Raw genomic sequence first — 25,073 nt, forward strand, 5'->3', positions numbered from 1 at the left:
TATGACCGAGCTGTATATTTAGTATAACATAAGTATATTTAGGATACCAAGAAGCAAAGAAGATAGATCACCATGTGACGAAGAAAAAAATCATTTAACAGAATTTACTTATTACATATGTATTCACCCCTTTCTCCACCATATTTAGTAGATCACACTTTTAGCAGCAATTAGGCTTCAGTTATGTGGATAGATGTCTATCAGCTTTGCACATCAGAGCATTGCAATGTTTCCCATTCTTCTTGACAAAACTGTTCAAGCTCTGTCAGATTGCATGGGAATCGTGAGTGAACAGCTCTTTTCAAGTCCAGCCAAAAATTCTCAGTTGGAGTGAGGTCTGACTCTAACTTGGCCAGTCCTATGAACAATGAATTTGTTGCTTTTTAGCCTCCTCCTGTATAGCTTTGGCTTTACGCTTGGGGTCATTGTTTTGCTGCAAATCAAATATCTTCCCAAGTCTCAGTTCTCCTGCAGACTACATCAGGTTTTCGTCCAGGATATCCTGCATTTTGCTGCATTCATTTTACCCTCTACCTTTACAAGGCTTCCAGGGCAACGTCCCAAAATCATGATGCTTCGTGGTAGGGATAGTGTGATCTTGTTGATGTGCAGTGTTAGCTTACATTAAATATAACATTTAGTCTGATGGGCAGGAAGCTCAATTTTGGTTTCAACGACCTATAGAACAATTAAGGTCTCCCAATGTCTTCTGGCAAATGCCTGCCGAGATTTCATGTGAAGTTTCTTTTTTTATCATACAGTGCCCCATCTCTTTGCCACTCTCCCATAAAGCTGTGGACTGGTAAAGCACCCAGACAACAGTTGTTGTCTGTTCAGTCACTGAAGCTTGAAACTCCACCACAGTTGTCATAGGTTTCTTGGTGTCCTCCCTCGCCAGTCCTCTTCTTGTGCGGTCACTCAGTTTTCGAGGACAGCTCTTCTAGGCCGATTCCCGCAGTGATATTTTCTTTCCATTTATTGATGATTGACTTAATTGTACTCCAATGGATAATCAGTGACATGGGCATCTCTTCTATCAATGTCCTGACAGTTACTTTTCAATAACCCTTTAACGGTGTTGCTTGTAGTGTTCTTTTGTCTTCAGGGAGTAGTTTTTGGCCAGGATACTGACTCACCAACAGTTGGACCTTCCAGATACGGTTGTATTTTTACTACAATCAATTGAGACAACTTGACTGCACACAGGTGTCCAAAATCAGATCTCAATTTAGCTAAACCAACTGATTGCACCAGTGTTGATTGGTTGTTTCATATTAAAAAAGGAGGAATAATTACACAATCAATCATTTTGTGTTTTATATTCAGAATTAATTTAGTTCACTTTACAGAGATGCTTTCAGTTTGACACAATTCAATTTTGTTTCCCGATTCGGATATGGCCCAAGTGCGAAAGTAAGAGACAGGGACGCAGGGTCGAAGGATCACAGAATTTAATGTGGACAGTGTTACTGGGAAAGGAAAACAATTAAATCAAGACTCTCAAATGAAAAACGAAGCCTACACGGCAGCTGAAAAAAGAAACTAAATATGAAACGAATACGGCTAGACTTCAGTGTCAGTTGACTCGACAGTTCAATTTCGCAGGCCCAACGCAAGCAGGTAGCGAAGCATTGCTGTGTTCAAGACTCGAGAAACACTACGATGACAAGTATTGAGTTAAATACTTCACAATGAAATAATAAATAGCTGACACGTGTATATTCACCAGTGCAATTGAAGTATCTACAGCGCGACAAAATCCGTGGTTGTGAAATTTTTATGTTGATCTGTGTCAAACAATCCACATTAATGACATGGTGATTGAATGTTGTAAAACAGTAAAACATGAAAGCATAGAAAATAGAAACCTACAGCATCTTACACGTCCTTCGGCCCACAATGTAAGCTACTCTGGAAACTGCCTGGAATTGCCCAACAGCATAACCCTCTATTTGTTTAAGCTCCACGTACCTATCTTAAAGGACCTCATTGTGTCCGACGTAACCACCGTTGCTGGCAGTGCATTCCATGCAACCACCGGTATCTGCGTGACATCCCCTGTACCTCCTACTTCCAAGTGCATTAACATATGAGCTCTCGTGTTAGCCATTTCAGCCCATGGAAAAAAAAAACTCTGTCTATCCACAAGCGCAATGCTTCTCATTATTTTTATTCATCTCATCCTTCGTGGTTGCAAAAAGAAAGGGTCAAGTGCACTCAACCTATGCTCATATGGCCTGCTCTCCAATCTAGGAAACATCCTTGTAAATCTCCTCTGCAATCTCTCTATAGTATCCACATCTTTACTGTAGTGAGGTGACCAGAACTGAACACAGTACTTCAAATAGGGTCTAACTAAAGTTACATATAGCTTGGATGTTGTTTTACAGGTCTCGAACTCAATCCCAAATTTGATGAAGGCGATCATACCATACGCCATTCTTAGCAACACTGTTAAACTGACACAAACTCCAAGATCTCCCTTATTCTCCACACTGCCAAGAGTCTTACTTTAATATTATATTCTGTCTCTCAAAGTTGACCTTCCGAAAAGAACACTTCACACTTATCTGGGTTTGAACTCCATATTCCACTTTTCAGCCCAGTCTGCATCCTATCGCTGTCTTGCTGTAACCTCTGACAACCCTTCAGACTATTCACAACACCACCAAATTTTATGTCCTCGGCAAACTTACTAACCCACCTTTCTACTTCCTCATCCAGGTCAGAAGGGAGAGGGGTCCCAGAACAGATCACTAGTCACCATCCTTCATGCAGTATTCCAACCATCTACAGCTTCTGGATCCACAAAGCAATTCCTCCTTGGATCACGTACCTCATTATCTTTCTGAATGAGCCTTGAAATGGAAACCTTATCAAATGCCTTACTAAAATCCATATACAGTGCATCCCCTGCTCTACTTACATCAACATGTTGTGTATATCCCTAAAGAGTTCAATCAGGTTCGTAAGGCACGGCCCTGCCCTTGACAAAGCCATGTTGACTATCCCTAATCAGATTATGTCTCTCCAAACACTCATAAATCCTGCCTCTCAGAATCTTCTCCAACAACATGCTCACTCAACTTACTCACCGGTCTGTAATTTACTAGGTTAACCTCTACTCGCTTTCTTGAACAAGGGGAACGGCATTTGCAAACTTTCCAATCCTCTGGTCCTTCTCAACACATTATTGATAATGGAAAGATCATCGCCGGAGGCTCAGCAAACTTAAACAAAAATACTCTGCCAGATGCTGGAGTCATTCTCCAAATTCCGGTATTTCCGCCACTCCTTACTTCCCCCATCCCAGCTTCACTCTGCCTCCTCCCCAGCTGCTTATTACCTCCCTCATGGCTCCGCCTCCTTCTACTACCCATTCTGCTTTCCCCTATTCCTTCTTCACCTTCCCTGCCTATCCCTTCCTGCTTCTCCTCTCCCACCCATTTATCTTTCCACTTACTGGATTTTCACCGGGCACCTATCAGACTTCTCCTTCCCACCCTTCCCCCACCTTCTTTATAGGGCCTCTGCCCCTTCCCTGTTCAGTCCTGACGAAGGGTTCCGGCCCGAAACGATGAATGATCGTTTCCACGGATGCTGCCCGACCTGCTGAGTTCCTCCAGCGTGTTTATGAGTGTTGCTCGGCAATCTTCCCACTTTAGCCGGGTGGCATATCTCATCCGGTCCTGCAACCTTATCTAATTAATACTATTCAAAAACTCCAGCACATCCTCTTTCTTAATGTCTATACACTCAAACATTTCAGTCCGCTGTAAGTCATTCCCATAACTGCCAAGGCCTTTTTCGCTGGTGAATACCGAAGCAAAGTATTCATTAAGTACCTCAGAATATTTAAAATGATCGGGAGATTGAGAAACGTCTGTTGATAATGATAACGGTGAATTCTAACAAGGCCAAGTCGCCATTGAGGGCGACCCCCTACGGATTTGTTGTACTTGCATGTCAGCTCCAATGATGATTGTTACCAAAGTCGCAGTTAAGTATTCGATACTTTATTAGCTATCAGCAAACATTCAAACTTGAAGCGATGAAACTGATGTGTACCGAAGTGTGAGTGCGGCGTAGTTTGAGCGGATAATAATAAAGGATATGGCATCCGTCAGTCCCAAGCTGTGCACTGCACGGAACAAAGCGCAGAATATGTAACTGATTACCTTCGCGTTTACCATACTCCCATTGATGTGACTAGTTGCCATAAAAAGCATCATAAATTAAACAACACTGAATACAATGCAAATAGAGAACAGATCAAATACAAGTAAAGTCAAGTCAAGTCACTTTTTATTGTCATTTCGACAATGACTGCTGGTACAGTACATAGAAAAACCGAGACATCGTTTTACAGGAGCATGGTGCTACATTAAACAGTACTAAAACTACACTGAACTACATGAAAAAAACAACACAGAAAAAATCGACACTGTACGACAGACCTACTCCGGACTGTACAAAGTGCACAAAACAGGACAGACATTACAATAAATAATAGAGAATACAATAGGCACAATAGAGGACAATAAGTTGGCATCATTCCAGTCTGGGGTATTCAGGATTCTGATAGATTGGGGGAAGAAACTGTTACATTGTCCGGTCGTGAGAGCCCGAATGCTCCGGTGCCGTTTCCCAGATGGCAGGTGTCAGAATAGCTTGTTTGAGGGGTGACTGTTGGTCCTTCGTAATGCTGTTTGCTTGTGCGGATGCAGCGTGTAGTGTAAATGAAGAGAGGACCCCGATGATCTTCCTACACACTGGCTCAGCACTCATACAGCGTCTTCTATCTGAAATGTTAACATACTATCTGTCTTGTAGAATAACTCAAGATTAATTTATGATAAAAAATACTCACCCACAAATTGTTTTGGATGTACGGCGGTCGACATTGTGTTTAACAAAGGTGCCATGTAACTATCTGATAATAGCCAGGTGACATGAACGCTTGACTAGAGTTTAAGTGCTAATGATTCTCTTGAAGTCCTGCAGGAGGAAAAATATAGTGGCAAGGTGTCGCGATGCAGTGTGTGTGTTTTTTTGGGGGGAGGGAGCTGTTTATTGCATTGTACAGGGTGTCAGAGTGATTCTACATAGAATCAAACCACATATTGTCAGAAGCGATGTTAAACTGAAAGGAGACGGTTGAGAATCAGGTGTGACTGAGAAAATCTATATAATTCTGTGATGAGAGGAATAGATGTCCCATTGGTCAACAGAAATGTTTCAACCCACACTTCTGTAACAGTTGTCCATCACTCACCTTAGCGCCACCAATGGTAGGAGGACCAAATCAGTGGCTGCTGTCTGCTCAATCTGCCTTACCATTCCATTGACATATCACTCTCGGTCCAGGACACAAGATTGGTTACCTAAAAGGGAACTGCCTACAATATAGCGAGTAAATACCCCGGAGGAATCCCTGTACGCTGTACAATCCGTGATAGGGGGAAATGGGCATTGTGTTACTGCAGTTGGATGGGCGCAGGTGGATCCTGCAGTGTCAAGTTTTCAGTGGATAGGTCCAAGATATTTGGTAGTGTTGCCTCAGTTAAATAAAAAACAAAACAGTGTTCTCCTTTACACCTCAATTAATGTCTGAACCTCCTGTTAATTTTGATTGAACTGAGCATCAAAATCGGATCACAACTGTCTTCAAAATGTCTCAAGGAGCAAGCAGCAGAAGAGTTCCAGTGAGGTTAATATCAGGAAAGGTCACGGCTATGTTGGCAAATTATATTAATTTATAAATATTTCCTTGACTCTGTGTCTGGGTTTAATTCAATATCGTCAATTCCCAAATTATTTGTGAGGGGACTGAGCAGAGAGTTGAGAGAGGGAGTTAACATTTCTGGGGGAAGCACAGTCACATGCGGACGGGATAGAATTACTGTTTTCTTCCTGCTCCTGTTGTAGATTGCGATGCACATTAAAAGAGTGAGGTATTCCAGAACACGGGAAATTCTACAGATGCTGAAAGTTTTAAGTACCACAAAGACACACAAAATATTGGCGGAATTCATTAGGTCAGGCAGCATCCAGGGAGAGGAATAAACAGTTGACGTACCGAGACCACAAGGTCTCACAAGGTAGAAATGTGTCAATATCTAGAATTTCTGTTCCCTTCATTTCCATTCCCGATTAAGGGCCTTGGCCTGAATCGTCGATTGTTGATTCTTCTCCATAGATGTTGTCTGACCTGCTGATTTGCCCTGAGAATTTTGTGAGATATTCTAGAGATTTTCTGAGGAAGGAATTGGCCAGGCAGGCAGACAGTAACCCAGTGCAAAGTACCAAGAGCCTGATGCTGACGGATTATTATATCCTTAGGAATAAGCAAACTCCTTTCGAAACAGAGAGGTATATTCCCAGGGACAAAAAAAGGGAAACCTTCAACAGATGGAACTATGCTTCTTCACCCCCGGCCGGCACTCATTTCCTTCCGCTCTTCCCAGGTCCTCTTTTTTCCTTCACAGGTCCGAGCTCAGGGATCACCGGGCTCCTGGCAAGCTGTAATGATTTCCAACTACTGCAGCTGACGGAGTTCTACCGGGACAGGCTGGAGCAGGCGATGGAAGTAGGGGTGCGTGGAATGAGCCTGGCGCTAACGGCCGAGAATCAGTTCAGTAGAGAGGAACATCAGGTGAGTGGGACGGAGAACGGGTTTGAATTTTCACACATCACAAGACTGAAGGGTGTCGGAACTCTGAGTCATCGCATATTAAATTATATAAAGGAACAATTGGGAAATAAATACTGTATATACAATTACACACAAACGTGAATCTGAACCAGTGATAGAAAGAGGTGAAAACACCCGGCAGACTGGTGGGTAGCTGCTCAATGTTAAGAGTGAGTAACCGTTGTATGGGATTAGGACAGAGGAGATTAAATGGAAATATGACAGGATGTTTTGCTTTTGGAAGTCCGTGCAGCGTGAGAACTGGGGTATTATCTGTGAATGTCACAGGAGCTCGAGTGTGTTCTGTTCTAGGTGGAGATGATTGTGTTACAATCTGTAACTGCAAACAGTGTGGATCGGGTAATACTGCCACGTTGTAATGTGCAATCACTGAATAAGCCTCCACTGTAAAAGGCAAAGCAAAGGTATCAGGTATCAGACGGTAAACCTCTTTCATGATGTACACTGGCTAACTGATGAGGTTATTCACATCATCTTGTCTGCAACTTCTGGGCCACTGCTCACTCTGTTAGAAAACCTTCCGGACTTTTTTCTTCATCTGTGATCGTTATTTTCTGATGTCTGATTTACACCGTATAATTCGACGACAAATTATTTGTGGATTTACAGCGAGTTCTCTGAATTGGTCACAGACCAGCCAGGATTTCATTGACTGGTGGACCAGGTTCACGGTGAATGTCCCTCCGTGTGCTCTGCACTCAGAATGTACAGTCCATGTCCAGACAGGATCAGCACCCGTCCGGGTGACTGCTCAGTGTGATCCAGTTACAGAGCACATCATTTACTTCTCATTCTCTGTGTGAATCTGTCAGTCCCCAATATGTTCACCGTTACTCTTCACAGAAAATCTCTGACCTCGCTGACAAGAGAGAGCGGGCGGACAGTTCTAAACTCCTCCTGAACCTGGTGATGGAGAAAGGCTCCCGCGCCCGGAGGGTGATGTGGGAAACCTTTGTGAAAATGAGGATTGGTGTCCCAAAGCTGGAAAAAATACTAGAAGAAATACAGGAACAGGGTGAGATAATATCAGAAATGAATTTAATTTTGTATTCAAACACTACGCACCTTATAATTTTACACATTTCAATCCCTTAAATTGTTTAAGTCCAAACAGGGTGCGTTTCGCTCCTTCAACCTATACCGAAGATTCCCAGTGAGTTGAAAGGTAAGTGAAGAAACAGCTGTTTCCTCCAAAGGTTGATATTGTGTAGGGCCGTATAGTTGTTGAGCCACGGAGATTTGGCTAGGTAAATGTCGGCAGCATGACACAGTATGCAGATAGAAAACGGAAAATGTTTACTGGAGGGAGGGTGTTCACAGGACATTGAGAGGAACACCACAGAACGTTTTTGCGGAGAGGGTTTGCTGAAAAAGTTCACACCTCTCTGGATCATGCAGCTACAGATGTCTCTAACGGGGTCAGAACGGAGAAGAGGGCAATCTGGAGGAATGAAATTCTCGGAAATTTCTTCACTTCGAGAGGTGACATTATTCCGCTACAACCACACAACCCCAGAAAAGACTTCATCCTGGATGACCTTTCTAAATTCCCTAATATCCTACAGTCATCATTTATAAAATTGGGAGTCCATCACCAAATAACAATATCCATTTAATGAGAAAATTAGGTAACACCCCAACTGGTCTGTCCAACCCCAAAGCAGCATATGAACTCCACTCTGTTCAGATCTGCACTCCCTTAGTGCAAACATTGGTACAGTTTAATTTCCAACTCAATATTGTGTAAAACTTTGAAGGGGTGCAGAGGAGATTTACAAGGATGTTGCCTGTAATGGGGAGCATGTCTTATGATAATAGCTTGAGTGAATTCGGCCTTTTCTCCTTGGAGTGACAGAGGATGAGAGGTGACCAGATAGATGTGTATAAAGCGATGAGAGGCATTGGTCCTGTGAATAGTCAGAGGCTTTATCCCCAGGGCTGAAATGGCTAGCACGAGAGGGCATAGTTGATGGTGCTTGGAAGCAGGTACAGAGGAGATGTCAGGGTTTAAGTCTTTTTTCACAGAGAGTGGTGACTGCGTGGAATGGGCTGCCGGCGGCGGTGGTGGCGGAAACGATAAGGTCTTTTAATGGACTCATGGATGGCTGCATTGAGTTTAGAATAATAGAGGGCAATGAGTAAAGCCTAGGTAGTTCTAAGGTAGAGTCATGTTCGTCACAGCTTCTGGGCCGAAGGGCCTGTATTGTGCTGTATGTTTTCTATGTTCCTCTGCTTCTAATCCTGGGAAGTCCATCAGGAGACAGTGTTAGTGACGGTGAGCTGGAGGGACAAAATCGTCAGCTCAGTACACAGAAGGTGAAATTCATGTCTGCCGGTGTTTTGTGACGGACATTGTGGAAGGGTAAGAGATGGGCTCAGAAACCGAGAGGATTGTGGCAAGGAAGGTGGAAAGGACTGCAGATATCTAAACAATGTCGCAAATAGTTAAATTGTGACCTACTAGATGCGAAGTTCACGACATCCGTCAGCGCATCGTCTGTGTGAAAATGGAGCCCCAGGCAGTGCATCGGCTCAAACTTTTCATATTCACAGACTGTTGAATCTCTCAAATGCACGTTTAACTGACGGGAGATTGAAGGACAGTCAGATGTCATAAAAGTTATTAATCTTATTCTAGCCCATGTTTTATTTGATTATTCAAACGTCTTGAACAGAAACGTACAGAATCTCGGCCAGAACAGTGGTTCAGCCTCTCTTATTTCCAAGGACAATTTCCAAAGATAGATGAATCAGGAAGTTGAGAAAGAGGTCACATATCTCCCAGCTCTGTTAATGCTTTTCCAGTCCACATTCCCTGCACCATGGATTTGGTACCTAGAACATAGAATCTCGAAATTTACAGCACATTACAGGCGCTTCGGTCAACAATGTTTTGCCGACCGTGTAAACTACTTTAGAAGCTGCCTGAGGTTTCGGGCGCACATAGCCCGCTATTTCACTAATCTCCATGTGGCTCCCTAAGAGTCTCTTAAATGACCATAAACACAAAGTACACTGCAGATGTTGTGTGTCAAAGCAACACGTACAACAAGCTGGAGGAACCCGACAGGTCGGACAGCATTCGTGGAAACGAGCAGTCAACGTTTCGGGCCGAGACCCTTCGTCAGGACTGAAGAAGGCTGAACCCACCCCCGCCACACACCTCCTTTATAGGGACCCTGCCCCCGCCCTCCAGTCCTGACAAAGGTCCACGGATGATGCCCGACCTGCTCAGTTCTTAAAAGACCATATTGTATCCGATTCCACCACCGATACTTGCAGAGCATTCCACACATCCACCACACTCTGTGTGGAATACCTACCCCGAGATCCCCTCGGTATCTATTTCCAAGCACCTTAAAGCTAGGTCTGTTCGTGTAAGCCGCTCCAGCCCTGGGAGAAAAGCCTCTGGCTAGCCATACGATTAATGCATCTCGTCATTTTATTCACCTGTATCCAGGCACCGCTCATCTTCCATTGCTCCAAGGAGAATGGGCCAAGTACACTCAAACTATTCTCGTAGGTTACACCCTCCAATCCAGGCAACATCCTGGAAGGCACCTGGGAGGCAAACTATCACCCTTGCTTCTTTCCTGTGTCCACGGAATCGCCTATCTGTCTGCCTAACTATAGATTGTCCGATTACCACTGCCCTTCTCGTTGATTGCATACCCTTCTGAGCCACGGGGCCAGACTCAGTGCCAGAGACAGGGCCACTGTTGCTTCCCCCAGGTAGGGCTTCCCTCCCCCTCCCACAGCACTCAAAATGTACTACTTATTGTTCAGAGGGACAACCACAGTGGTGCTCTTCACTACCCGATGCCTTCCCTTCCCTCTGCTGACCGTCACCCACATGTCTTCTGTGGCCCTGGGTTGAGTGACCTGTAGTTCCTCTCTCTCGCCTCCTCACTCCCCCTAACAAGCCGAAGGTTATCGAGCTGCAGCTCCAGTTCCCTCATTTGGTCTCTAAGGAGCTCGATGCAACTGACGCAGATGTGGCCAGCAGGGAGGCTGGAAGTCTCCCGGACATCCCACATCCGACAACCAGAACAGAAAACTGGCCTTGCTGACATACCCACTACACTAATGAGCCGAGTCTCACGAGGTGAACCTTTTTGAAACTCTTCTCTCCAACTTTTGCGAAGCTCTCTCTCTCTCTCTCTCTCTCTCTCACTCTCTCTCTCTCTCTCTCTCTCTCTCTCTCTCTCTCTCTCGCTCTCTCTCTTCAAATCAATTGGCCTACCGCAAATGTCTCTACAATTTCTGCAATATATCTCCACAAATTTTGTGCAAACTTGTTCATCACTATTCTTCATGTTGTTTGCCGAGGGAACAGAAACGGCAGTGAAATTCCCGCTCCTATTTCTGAATACAAAACAGATTCTTTCCCTACCAGTGGCAGAGTCCTGAAACACTTTGAAACCCCACATCCCCCGGGCAAGGTCCTGACAGACTGTGTTTCCATTTGCCTTCTTTACCACACACTCAACCTCTTAATTCACCTTCTGTGAGTCTTGGATGGGAACTCCAAAGTCCTTCTGCACCTTTGAAGTTTGAACCTTCTCCCCATTTGATAATAGTCTGCACTATTTTTCTTTTTACCAAAAATGCATTGCCATAAATTTCCCAATACTGTATTCCATCTGCTATTTTTGCCCATTCTTCCAGTTTTATTTCGGGTGAGATAGGGAGTGCAGGAAATCATTGTTTGTTGAAGTAGTTACTTTAGACTATGTGACAGTGGTAGAAATTATGTTCTTCTATTATCAGGGAAAGAATCGTTTTTCTACGCTCCCTCTCTCAACCGTGTGGCACCTAATCGGATGCCTTCTAAAAGTTCAAGTAAATGACATCACGTCTCACCTTTTGCTTGTTACTTCATCGAAGAACTGTAGCAGATTTGGCAGGCAATTTTTCCCTTGACAGAAACCACCCTGATTTTGACTTATTTTATCATTAGTGTCCAAGTACCTCGATAGGTTATCCTTAGTAATAGACTCCAACGATTTCCCAGCCATTGAGGTTAGTCTAACTGGCCTATAATTTCCTTTCTTTTGCATTCCTCCCTTCTCAAGACTTGTTTTAAGTTGCATTTTGTTGGATTTTACAAGCTTCCCAGTCATCCAACTTCCTACTCACTTTTGTGATATTGTATGCCCTTGGCTTGGCTTTGATGCGATCCTTACTTACTCTGTCAGCCACGGTTGCCTAACCCTGACATTTGAGAACTTATTCCTCTATGTGGCATATCTATCCTGCGCATTGTGAATTATTCCCAGAAACTCCAGCCACCTCTGTTCTGCCATCATTATCCACCTCCAAGCCTCCAGTGCAAGCTCCTCTCTCATGCCCCAGTATTTATTCCATTGCAGTACAGATACATATGAGATATGCTTCTCCCTCTCAAATTGTAACATGAATTCAATCATATTTTGATCACTGCCTACAAAAAGGTTCCTTTACGTTAAGCCACCTAGTAACTATCTGGGTTATTAAACAATACCCAATCTGAGATAGCCTTTCCCCAGGTAAGTACCTGCTGCTCTAAAACGCCATTCATAAGCATTCAATAAATTTTCTCTTTTGCGATCCGACAACAATTTGATTTTCCCAAACTCCTTGCAGATTGAAGTCCGCATTACAATTGTGTCCATATAACATGTTTTTATCCAGTTCCTTTTGCAATCTGAACCTCACATCATGTCTACAATTTGGCGTATATATATGATGGCCATAATGGTGTTTTTGTTAAGCCATTGCAATTTCTTAACTCCAGCCACAGAAAAATATTAACATTCACTTACCCTATGCCACCTCTTTCTGAAGATGTAATTCCATCTCTTACTAACAGAAACACATCACCACATATGTCTTCCTGCCTGTCCCTTTTGAGACTAAGTATATATTTTGATGTTAACAATAGAACCATAGAACACTACAGCACAGTACAGGCCCTTCAGCCCTCCATGTTGTACCAACCCAAATAATGCTTAAAAAAGTACTAAAGTCACACTACCCCATAACCCTATATTTTATCAGCCATGTGCCTGTCCAAGAAGCTCTTAAATACCCTTAATGTTTTAGCCTCCACCACGATCCCTGGCAAGTCATTCCAGGCACTCACAAACCTCTGTGTAAAAAACTTACCCCTGATGTCTCCCCTAAACTTCCCTCCCTTAATTTTGTACCTATGCCCTCTGGTGTTTTCTATTGGTGCACTGGGAAACAGTTACGGACTATCCACTCTATCTATGCCTCATATAATCTTGTAGGCCTCTATCAAGTCCCCTGTCATTCTTCTACGCTGCAAAGACAAAAGTCCCAGCTCTGCTAACCTTGCTTCATATGACTTGTTCTCCAACCCAGGCAACATCCTGGTAAATCTCCTCTGCACACTCTCCATAGCTTCCACATCCTTCCTATAATGAGATGACCAGAATTGAACACAATACTCTAAGTGCGGTCTCACCAGTGAATTGTAGAGATGCAACATGACCTCTCTACTCTTAAACTCAATCCCCCTGTTAATGAAGACTAGCATCCCATAGGCCTTCTGAACTACCCTATCAACCTGCACAGCGATCTTGAGGGATGTATGGATTTGAACCCCCAAGGTCCCTTTGTTCATCCACATTCATAAGTAACTGACCATTAATCCTGTACTCAGTCTTCTTATTTGTCCTTCCGAAATGCATCACCTCACTCTTATCCGGATTGAACTCTATCTGCAATTTTTTTCTGCCAAACTCTGAAGCCTCTGCTCTTGTAACCTTCGACAACCTGCAGCTCCATCCACAACTCTTACAATTTTCGTGTCATCAGCAACCCATCCTTCTGCCTCTATATCCAGGTCATTTATAAAAATCTCAAATAGCAGAACAGATCCCTGCGGCACTCCACTAGTCACCGACCTCCAGGCAGAATACTTTTCTTCCACAACTATCCTCTGCTTTCTTCCTTTAATCCTATGTTTTTTATCCAATCTGCCAAGGTTCCACTTATCCCATGTCTTATGACTTTCTGGGTGCGTCTCTCGTGAGGGTACTTGTCAAATGCCTTGCTAAAGTCAATGTAGACCACATCCACTGCCCTACCCACATCAATTTCTTTTGTTATCTCTTCAAAAAACTCAATCAGGCTCGTGAGGCACGAACTTCCCTTCACAAAGCCATGTTGACTATCCTTGAGAGGACTGTACCTCTCCAAATGCTTGTAGATCCTATCTTTAAGAATCCTTTCCAGTAGTTTGCAGACCACCAACGTAAGACTCACCGGTCTATAGTTCCCAGGTTTCTCCCTATTACCTTTTTAAACAAGAGAACTACATTTGCCTTTCTCCACTCCTCTGGCACTTCCCCTGTAGCCAAAGAGGATTCAAAGATCATAGCTAATGCTCCGGCAATCTCTTCTCTCAATTCCCACAGCAACCTGGGGTGTATAATATCCGGCCCCTGGATGTTTTAAAGAAGATCCAGCACTTTTACGCTCCAAACTATGATCTTCCTTCAGCCACGATTCAGTGATGCCCACAATCGCTTACCGACCAATCTTTAATTGCGCCACGAGTTTGTTCACTTTATTCTAAATGTTACCCACATTTAAAGCCGGCATTTTCTGTCCTGCATTTTTCGCACTTCTGAACTTTCCCTCTGTGGGTCAATTTAACTCTATCCTCTGTCTGCATTAGCACCCAATCATGTGCTTGTCCTAACTTACATTCAATTTGCACCCATCGGCTAATTTTAAACCAGTTGGCTCATCCTCAGTTCTATCATGCTGGTTCCTGTCTTCCTGCCGTATTGGTTTAAACCACTCCCAACAGCTTGAGTAAATCTGCCCGCAAGAATATTGTCACCTCTTGGATTGGAGTGGAACCCGTCCTTTTGTACAGGTTTCAATTAACCTAAATCTGAATCACGAATCCCAGTTCCAATTCTTCAGCCACACGTTTGTCTGCCACTTCATTGTATTCTTGTCCTGACTGCCGAGTGGCACAGACAGCAATCTCGAGAATACTACCCGTGCGGTCCTGCTTCTCAGCTTCCTTCCTTTCTTCCTGTATACTTTTTTTCAGGTCCTGCCGCAGTGTGAGACCCCACACACTCCTGTCACGGACCTGATACCCTTTCAGACCCCACACACCCCTAGCAGGGTCCTGACACACTGTGAGACTTCACACATCCCTGAATGAGACATGACACCTTGAGTCCCACTCACCCTGACAGTGGGGAGTGTGTTGTGGGTGAGGTAGTTGGACATTGAGAGTGGATCCGCACATGGACGCGAAATGTTGTGGCCTTTATGAAGTCTTGATTGATAGAGAGAGAGAGAGAGAACAAGAGAGAGAGAGAGAGAGAGAGAGAGAGAGAGGAGAGAGAGAGAGAGAGAGAGAGAGAGAGAGAGAGAGAGAGAGAGAGAGAGAGAGAGAGAAGAGAGAGAGAGAGAGAAACTGTGAGCTCAGTATTCTAGAGTATCCTCAGTTTGTCCTCTCTGTGTGCAGCTGTAAAATTCCCTAGATCAGGAAAGAAACCTCTGATCAGAATTTGTGACTGACATGAAAGGTGATTAAAGTGAACGATGGGAGCGCCTATGTATCCTGTTGTAAATTTAGTCCAAAAGGGAAAGATAAGGTTTATGATATGACCCTGAGTTGTGGAGAGTGGAGGGGTGTCAAAGACTCCATCAGAATATAAATCAGTTGTAGATGTGGATGGGGAAATATCAGATGGAGTTTAATCCAGGGATGTGTGAGTTGTTGCAATTCAGGAGATCAAATGCATGGAGGAAGATCGAGCAAAGGCCACGACTCTGACATCATTCATGTCTGGAGGGAGCTTGATGCCCATGTCCATAACTTCCTGAATAGTAATCTTTATATCGCAGCTGTTTAAAACCTCTGTTTGGCTGCACTTGCAGTATTGGTGCAATTCTGTCCCCCATTACGGGAAAGGTGTGAAGGCCTCAGTGGGTGTTGAAGAGAACTGTCACTACATCCTACATTAGAGGGCATAAACTTTGAGGAGTGTGTAGACAAACTTCGATCTTTTTTTATCTGAAGTGTAAAGGGTTGAAGGGAGACCTTATCTTGGGTTACAAAATTGAGAAATGAAGATAGAGTGTTACTGGTGTACATATATCAGATAAAAGAGGATATTCATTCGGGGTGAGATGGGGGAAAATGTACACTGGATTTTCTTTTACACAGAATAGTAGCTGCTTGAAATATTCTGCCAGGGATGGTGATGCGGACAGATTTCGACAGGCACAATAACAATCAGGGAATGAGGGGAATGGAGTTTATCCTGTGTACCACCTGCTATCGAAATTCAATGTCAGACACTGTAAACACTATCTCCTACAGTTTTTTACTGACCCATTCTCGACTCTAAATCAGTTACTTTCCTCAAGCAGTATGACTGATCAACACCTCCAACGACTAAGCAACCCCTCCACAGCCAGCAACCCCCAAGCCACCACAGAGATACGGGACTGCAGAGCTGCCGTCTCAAATCATTTTCTGAAGAAACTCAGTGAGCTGAGCAGCATCTGTGATGATGGAATTGTGGGGGGGGGCGGCTGGTGTTGTGGAGTTGTCTGCGTTTTGTATCAAAATGCCGACTGTATCAATCTCCTGAACAAGACAGTGACATTTTCTCCCCAAACCGCACGTCCGCCACACGGTGCATGTGCTGACCAACAGAACTACATCTATCTGTTTTGAATCAGTGATGGTGGGAGGGAGTAGCTGTGATTCCTTCTGAGCTGCTCCTATGACAGAATTCCCACTATCCTTTTCTCTATCTCCATACGCCACATCCACACTGGGGATTAAATGTTTCTTCCACAAGAACAATGATAGCAATGGCTGTAGTGGGGGGCTGTCCAGTACGGGACAGTTGGGGGTCAGTAAACTAACAGGGAAATACCCACCTTCACAGCACAGTTAATGTGGAAATGGAATGTTCAGGTATTTATCCAGACCAGGTCTCTCTATCTAGTTTGGGGTCTCTTGATCAAATTTACTACACTGCATGAAAATTAATTGATGAATTCAATTAATGCAATAGCTTGAGCTAACTCTTCTGTACTTAAATACTGAGTTCTGTGTCGAGGCACTAACAGTCTGTCCACTGTCTGTTCCCATGGAAGATGTTCAACAAAAACACAAGGAGACTCTACGGGCACAAACTGAAACACTGAGAGTGAACACGATCCTGATGAGGGAGAAGGTGAAGGTTTTCCAGCTGGTTGATCGATACGCTGAGCTCACGGTCATTTCTACTGTTCGAGATCGGACACTGGTGGAACATGAGCTGCTGGCAAGAGGCAGAGACCACGAGGTGTGGATAGAACAACATCTCCGCAAACAGGTGGAAAAAATCCGGATGGATCAGTTGTTCCAGAGCAGGTTTTCCCGGAGTAAATCCAAATCTGGGATTTCGGCAGCAATAGCCGGAGTCCCAGGGATCGGGAAAACGACAATGATACAAAAGATTGTTTATGACTGGACCAATGCGAAAATATACCAACATTTCCAATTTGTGTTCAGTTTCAAATTCCAGGATTTAAACTCCATTAACGGCAGAACAAACCTGAGGGAACTGATTCTGGATCAGTACCCTTACTTTGGGAATTTCCTGAGAGAGGCCTGGAAGAACCCAGAGGGATTGCTGTTTATATTCGATGGTATGGATGAATTCAAACACAGAATCGATTTTGCTGACAGTCAGAGAGACACAGAACCCAAGCACCAGTGCCCAGATCCCGAGTGGTGGTGTGAAGTGTCAGACATTGTGTACAGTTTAATCCAGGGCAAGCTGCTCCCAGGGTGTTCAGTGCTGGTGACCACCCGTCCCACAGCTTTACGTTTATTGGGAAAGGCTCGGATCAGTGTCTGGGCTGAAATTTTGGGATTTGTTGGTGAGGAACGGAACGAAATTTTCATCAGGCATTTTGAAGATCAGATGGTGGCGCAAGCTGTTTTGAAGCACGTAGCGGAGAACAAGATTCTGTACACCATGAGTTACAACCCCTCCTACTGCTGGATCCTCGCTCTGGCACTGGGCCCCTTCTTCACACAAAGAGTCAAGGACCCGCAGCGAGTTCCCAAGACAATCACCCAACTGTACTCCTACTATATTTACAACATCCTGAAAATCCACGGCCGTGAGATTGAGAATCCACGTGATGTGTTACTCAGAGTTGGTCAGATGGCCTTCAGAGGAGTGCTTGATAAGAAGATTGTGTTTACAGGTGAAGATTTGATCAACTACAACCTGCAGCCTTCCCAATTCCTGTCCGGGTTCCTGATGGAGCTTTTGGAGAGAGAGGATTCTGCCCGGAGCGTGATTTACTCATTTCCACACCTCACCATCCAGGAGTTTCTAGCAGCAGTCGCACAATTCCTGAATCCACATCCAGGGGATATCCTGAAATTCCTCACTGAAGCCCACAAAACGACAGATGGGCGATTTGAGGTATTTCTCCGTTTTGTTGCTGGTCTCTCCTCCCCAATGACAGCTCGGGGCCTGGAGGAGTTTCTGGGCCCATTTCCACATCAAACATCCTGCCGGGTGATTGACTGGGTGAAGGAGGAGTTTAAACGCCAGAGTGAAAACAGGAGTGAAGCTGGTAAAAGGAGTCTTCTGAATACATTGCACTACCTGTTTGAGTCTCAGAATCGTGGACTGGCTCAGGACACCCTGGGATCTGTGAAAAAACTTTCATTTAGTGGAATGACACTGACCCCGATTGACTGCGCGGTCCTGTCTCATGCCATCGGATTCTGTGATACAATAAAACACCTCGACCTGGAGAGCTGCCACATTCAGTGTGAAGGAATCCAGCGGCTGGGACCCGGACTGCACAAGTGCCAGGTTTTGGGGTAACTTGTTTTATCTCTCAATCTGAACTGTGAAACCGTTCCATCGCGCTGTTCCAATGTCAAGGGATTTGGGTAAAACTGTATTAAATCAGATTGTGACGAATTCCGAAAGGACGGAAGGGTTCTGTGACTTCTTGTGAAGGGATGTAGGAGACTTCCTCGGATCAGTGTACAACGGCCATTGGTTTAATGTTAGTAAGTCACAGGACTGGTAGTGTTTCTAGCTGCCTGATACACGTCCATTGACAATGTTCCTTCTCACTGTTACTAACACCCAGACCGACGCTGACTGAAGCAGTGCGGGCAGAGATTCAGACCTTCTTCACGGTGAGGGAAAAGATACCGTCAGCAGACTGTCCCAGTGAGAGGGAGAGAAATACCATTGTGACATTGTCGTCACCTGCCCCCTTCCCCGTGTGTGACAATTATCATCAGTCCGTTTGTGTGAGTGTGTTCACTACCAGAGAACCAGACTCTATGGGCCATGTCCTCTCCCGATTGTAGTTCTCGGTTCAGACTCACCTCTCCTGTACAAACTACTTCTGCATTCTCTCAATGTGTGGGATTATCTTTTCCCATCGGAAGCCTCCTGTGGGACTTCTCATCCTCATTCCCCTTCCTTACTTGGGTTTCTCTCTGGACCATCTCCCTTCCTTCGGGTATATTTGTCTTCCTCCTGCAGCTTCGTCCTTCCTATACCTTTTCCTCAGGTAGGGCCTCTTCCACCATCTCCTATCGACGGTTTGCCATTTGCAAATCTTCCTCACGACCCTTAGTCCGCTCTCACGTCAGGATCATTTTTTTATCATCGGGGAATGAGACAGAGTATGTGGAGTTTACAGGGTCACACCGACTGATCAAATTACTGACATTCGGTGAATACCCTGGAGCTGGGCAGTGAGGGAGATTGACAGTGATGGGAACTCCGATCTGTGATTTACTGAAGGGTTTAATGTTTCCTGAAATATCCGAGTGAGAGAAATTCCCTCAAACCCACAGTTTGAATCACTTCGTTTATCAAATTCTCTGTTTCTGTTTAGACTCGGGTGGAATAAACTGGGAGATTCAGGAGTGAAACTGGTGTCTGCGGCTCTGAGAAATCCGGAGTGTAAAATACAAAAACTGTGGTAAGTGCCAGACTGTGGGAAATTGTGTTTACAGTCACTGGGTATCTGACACTGAACATTAATGTGATCAGTAATTGTGTTACTGATAAACACTGGGGTTTGGACCGTCTCCAGTTTCTCTGTGTCCTTCACCCTGACTCTCTCTCATTTCCAGGCTGAAACATGTTCGTCTCACAGGTTCTGGTGCCGAGGATCTCGTCTCCGCTCTCAATACAAACCGGTCACTGACGGAGCTGGATCTAAGTTATAATGAACTGGGAGATTCAGGAGTGAAACTGGTGTCTGCGGCTCTGAGGAAACCGGAGTGTAAAATACAGAAACTGCGGTAAGTACCAGACTGTGAGAGATTGTATTTGCAGTCACAGGGTGTCTGACACTGAGCATTAATGTGATCAGTAATTGCAATTAGTAATGTTTCTCTGTTTCCTTCACCCTCACTCTCTCTCATCTCCAGGCTGAGAGATGTCGGTCTCACAGATTCTGGTGCCGAGGATCTCGTCTCCGCTCTCAGTACAAACCCATCACTGACGGGATTGAATCTTGGAGCAAACTCGCTCACAGACCGTTCTGTCCCCGCTCTCCGCCTCCTCATACTGACCCTCCCAGGTCTGGAGTGGATCCGGTAAGTGTTAGTGTTAATGTTCAATGTGATAAAATATCAGTAGATCCGCGAGTTTTCTGGTGAAATTTGTGAGTGCTGTTGAAACATGAACCGCAGTCCCCTATTACTGACACTGTCGTGTAATCTGTTTATTTCATTTTTTTCCATCTGTTTCAGGCTGCGGTTCAATCGGTTCAGCGAAACAGGGGGGAAGGAACTGAGATCTCTGCAGGAAGCCAGACCGGGACTGACAGTGAACATCTAAATGTGTGAACATCCCCGCGCACGGGATAACGACATTTTGGTCGATTTCCCCCACCCTTAACTCCCGCCCTTATTTTTAATGGCCGCGCGCCAGGTGTAATTCCCTACAGTTCAAACGGAACTGGCTCCAGTAGCGCGCACTGTGACGTTCGAAGTGTTCCCGCAGTGACGTATTTCCGCCATCTGTCCAGCGGCGCTGCTTCCGCCGGATGTGCGGTTTCGAGACGTCCCCACGTGAGACCCCAGAGAATTACACGGAAAGGAAGAGCCCGGGGCTGGGGCTCAGTCTTGGACACCAGTGTCCCGGGAAGGTATTATCCCGGGAGAGAATTCTTGTTCACTTTTCGACTTTTCGACGGTGCATTCGGCAGTCTGGCCGATATAATGATGTTAAATTGACAATATCTTGACAGTGATCCTGGATCTGCCGCAATCTCGGACACGGCCCTGAAGTGCGATTTTATGATCAACGGTTCCCCGATGCAGAATGACGGTGACAAACGGGACAGCTTATTCAACCCGTCAATCGTTGTCGCCGGTCATTTAATTGTGTTTGACTGTGAATGAATCAGGAGCAGCTTATTTGTTCCTGCAAGTTAGCAGCCACAAGTTGTTTAATTTACATTTGTTATGATGTAATCAATAAAACGCTGTAACTTCCCATCTTTGTGTCGGACTTGAGTCTCATTAGAGGCCAAACAGTGACCTTGGGTTACTGCTGCCCCTCACACCCGGTGAACGGCAATAATGGGTCGGAGCTCCTGACACCGGTACAGCAGCGTCTCGGCTCCAACCTGAGGGAGATCTGACTTGCAGAGTACAGGTGCCCAGGATCTCATCTCCACTCAATCCCCACTGTGGCTAACTGCCCCAGCAGAGAGTTAAAATCGACTCTAATGTCAGACGTGATTACATTTAGGTCACAAGTACGAAAGGTAGGTGAGATGGAATACCGGCGTTGAGCACGGGGTGAAGCTCCCATCACATCATGGCATCACACCCTCCCTCTCCCTCCACACCGTCCCATCACACACTCCCAGGGTCAGACACAGAGTGAATCTCCCTCCTCAACGTCCCATCACAGCCTCCCGGGGTGAGACACAGAGTTAACTCCCTCCAGACCGTCCCATCACACACTCCCGGGGTCAGACACAGAGCGAACTCCCTCCACACCGTCCCATCACACACTCCCGGGGTCAGTCAGAGTGAATCTCCCTCCACACCGTCCCATCACACACTCCCGGGGTCAGACACAGAGTGAACTCCCTCCACACCGTCCCATCACACACTCCCGGGGTCAGACACAGAGTGAACTCCCTCCACACCGTCCCATCACACACTCCCGGGGTCAGACACAGAGTGGACTCCCTCCACACCGTCCCATCACACCCTCCCGGGGTCAGACACAGAGTGAACTCCCTCCACACCGTCCCATCACACACTCCCGGGGTCAGACACAGAGTGAACTCCCTCCACACCGTCCCATCACACACTCCCGGGGTCAGACAGAGTGAATCTCCCTCCACACCGTCCCATCACACACTCCCGGGGTCAGACACAGAGTGAACTCCCTCCACACCGTCCCATCACACACTCCCGGGGTCAGACACAGAGTGAACTCCCTCCACACCGTCCCATCACACCCTCCCGGGGTCAGACACAGAGTGAACTCCCTCCACACCGTCCCATCACACACTCCCGGGGTCAGACACAGAGTGAATCTCCCTCCACACCGTCCCATCACACCCTCCCGGGGTCAGACACAGAGTGAACTCCCTCCACACCGTCCCATCACACACTCCCGGGGTCAGACACAGAGTGAACTCCCTCCACACCGTCCCATCACACACTCCCGGGGTCAGACAGAGTGAATCTCCCTCCACACCGTCCCATCACACACTCCCGGGGTCAGACAGAGAGTGAACTCCCTCCACACCGTCCCATCACACACTCCCGGGGTCAGACACAGAGTGAACTCCCTCCACACCGTCCCATCACACACTCCCGGGGTCAGACAGAGTGAATCTCCCTCCACACCGTCCCATCACACACTCCCGGGGTCAGACACAGAGTGAACTCCCTCCACACCGTCCCATCACACACTCCCGGGGTCAGACACAGAGTGAATCTCCCTCCACACCGTCCCATCACACCCTCCCGGGGTCAGACACAGAGTGAATCTCCCTCCACACCGTCCCTTCACACCCTCCCGGGGTCAGACACAGAGTGAACCCCCTCCACACCGTCCCATCACACCCTCCCGGGGTCAGACACAGAGTGAACTCCCTCCAAACCGTCCAATCACACACTCTCGGGGTGAGACACAGAGTTAACTCCCTCCACACCGTCCCATCACACACTCCCGGGGTCAGACACAGAGCGAACTCCCTCCACACCGTCCCATCACACCCTCCCGGGGTCAGACACAGAGTGAACTCCCTCCACACCGTCCCATCACACATTCCTGGGGACAGACACGGAAAAGAAGGTCTCTGTAGTGTGTGGGATAAATCAACTGAGGTCTCGATTTGAAACAGATTACAGCGAAGACTCTCATTGTCACCACCTTGGGACTTTAGCACGGGGAACCACACACACACACACACACACACACACACACACACACACACACACACACACACACACACACACACACACACACACACAATGAATATATGTAGAAGTGGTCACAGAGACGAGCAGGGATGCAGTGTGCACAGTCCAGGAGAGGATGGGAGTGGGCACAGACGAGCAGGGGAGTACAGATAGAAATCATAACTATAGCAGTTAACAGTCACATTTGACCTCTAGGGTCGAGAAGTAGCCCGGGATGAAATCGAAGTTGAGGATAATTTTGCAAAACGGGTCTCCACCACTTCCCGTCCTCTCACACGTACCGAACTCCTCACAGGACGCTATCCCTTCCAGTCCACTTGCACGGACCACGAATCAAATCTAATACCACGCTTTTCCATTCATTCCCACCATCCGTATTCCAACTGGACCCCTCCCCTTCCCATTTACTCCAATCACCCGCATTCCTAACGTGACGCATACCTACCCATTCACTTGCATCGTCCAAACTTCCAATGGACCCCATCCCTTCCTATTAAGTCCCACTGTTTGCCTCCCAGTTGGCTCCGCCTCTTCCCATTCACTCCCACCGTTTTCCTGCCAATGGGGATCACCCCTTCCCATTTACCCCCCACCGTCTGCAATGATTCCAATTCACTCCTATCGTCTGAACTCTGCCTCCCAATGGCACTCCTTCCAGTTCATTTCCAACGGGTCTGTGAAGCTGGAAAATGGCGGGGACTCCGGAATTTTGTGTTTCATAGAACTCAGAGCTGCGTTTACGGCTTTTGACGAGAATGCCGATGGTTTATTAGTTACAAAGAAAGTCAAGGGTCGTGCGGACGTTGACGACTTTGTAAAACTGACGAGGTTCTAACTTTTGGCGGAGACGGTGGATATGGTCGGGCTTCAGGAACTTTGGCACGCCTTCCTGAAGATGGCGGGGGTGGGGGCGGGTGCGTGTGAGAGAGGTTTCTGGTTTCCGTGTTCCCACGACGTGCGATTCATTGGGCCCGGTTCCCGGTGTCCACATAGCACACCGTAAGTCATACAGGGCACGGTTCCTGGTCTCCATATCCCAAACTAGGAATTTTGCCTGGCACGATTCCTGATATCTGTCTCCACACCGAGAGTTTTACCAAGCATGCAGTCGGGTCTCTGTATCCACGCTGGGAATTTTACCGAACATGATACCTGGTGTCTGTATCCTCCTCTCTCCACGACGCTTGGAGTACTAACTCACAGGATCCGGAAATGTGGATGTTGGATCGATCATATAGGATGTGGATGTAGGATTGTTTGCGATATATTTATTATTTGTGATAAACTCTTTGCACAATCGAGTGGAGGGTGGTCGAGAGTGTCTGGCCTGCGAGGGGCTCCTGATTGAAAATGCTGAATAGGGAGGGAACGACAGAAGGATTCACAGTGGTTACCAGGGAGGAAGTGAAAGGTTGAATGAAAACGGTTTCCGGGGAGAAAATGATGGGCTGAGTGACAATGGGCACTATGGAGGGGGTCCAATGGACGGAATTAAGATGGCCGTGGTCACCTTGCTTCTCATAGCCGACTGGGAGGGGTGATGCACTGACAAGAGAGTGGGAGTTACAGGTAGAGTTAAAATGACCGACAGGGTGGGGATGACGCACTGATTAAAAACTATCACCGGGGGGAAGTTAGGTGTTGCTTAAAAATAAGATTCTGAATTAAAGCCAAAATATAAAATTATTACCAGGGACAGTGTCGTGCCGTAATGACATTGTCACGAGGGAGGGAGTGACATGCGCAGCGTAAATGGTCTCCAGTGAGGGAGCGGGGGTGGGGTGCACAGAGTGAAAATAGACACCAGGAGGTCACAAGTCAGAGGGAGTGACGGCCAGACTTGAAACAGTCCCTGATACCTTTGTT

At 46.2% G+C, this 25,073-nt stretch overlaps 1 protein-coding gene across 1 annotated transcript; it reads left to right on the forward strand.

Moving 5' to 3' along the window:
* Positions 1 to 5,897: 5,897 nt before the first annotated feature.
* LOC140723877 (NACHT, LRR and PYD domains-containing protein 3-like) lies at positions 5,898 to 20,592 on the forward strand. The gene is made up of 9 exons (XM_073038423.1): positions 5,898 to 6,655; positions 7,559 to 7,730; positions 7,821 to 7,880; positions 16,865 to 17,726; positions 17,799 to 18,599; positions 19,640 to 19,726; positions 19,881 to 20,051; positions 20,181 to 20,348; positions 20,505 to 20,592. The coding sequence occupies exons 1-9, from the start codon at positions 6,200 to 6,202 to the stop codon at positions 20,590 to 20,592; spliced, it is 2,865 nt and encodes a 954-aa protein (XP_072894524.1). The 5' UTR covers positions 5,898 to 6,199.
* The last annotated feature ends 4,481 nt before the right edge of the window (positions 20,593 to 25,073 follow it).

The sequence above is a fragment of the Hemitrygon akajei genome, unplaced genomic scaffold, assembly GCF_048418815.1.
Source record: "Hemitrygon akajei unplaced genomic scaffold, sHemAka1.3 Scf000143, whole genome shotgun sequence".
NCBI classification, from domain to species: domain Eukaryota; kingdom Metazoa; phylum Chordata; class Chondrichthyes; order Myliobatiformes; family Dasyatidae; genus Hemitrygon; species Hemitrygon akajei.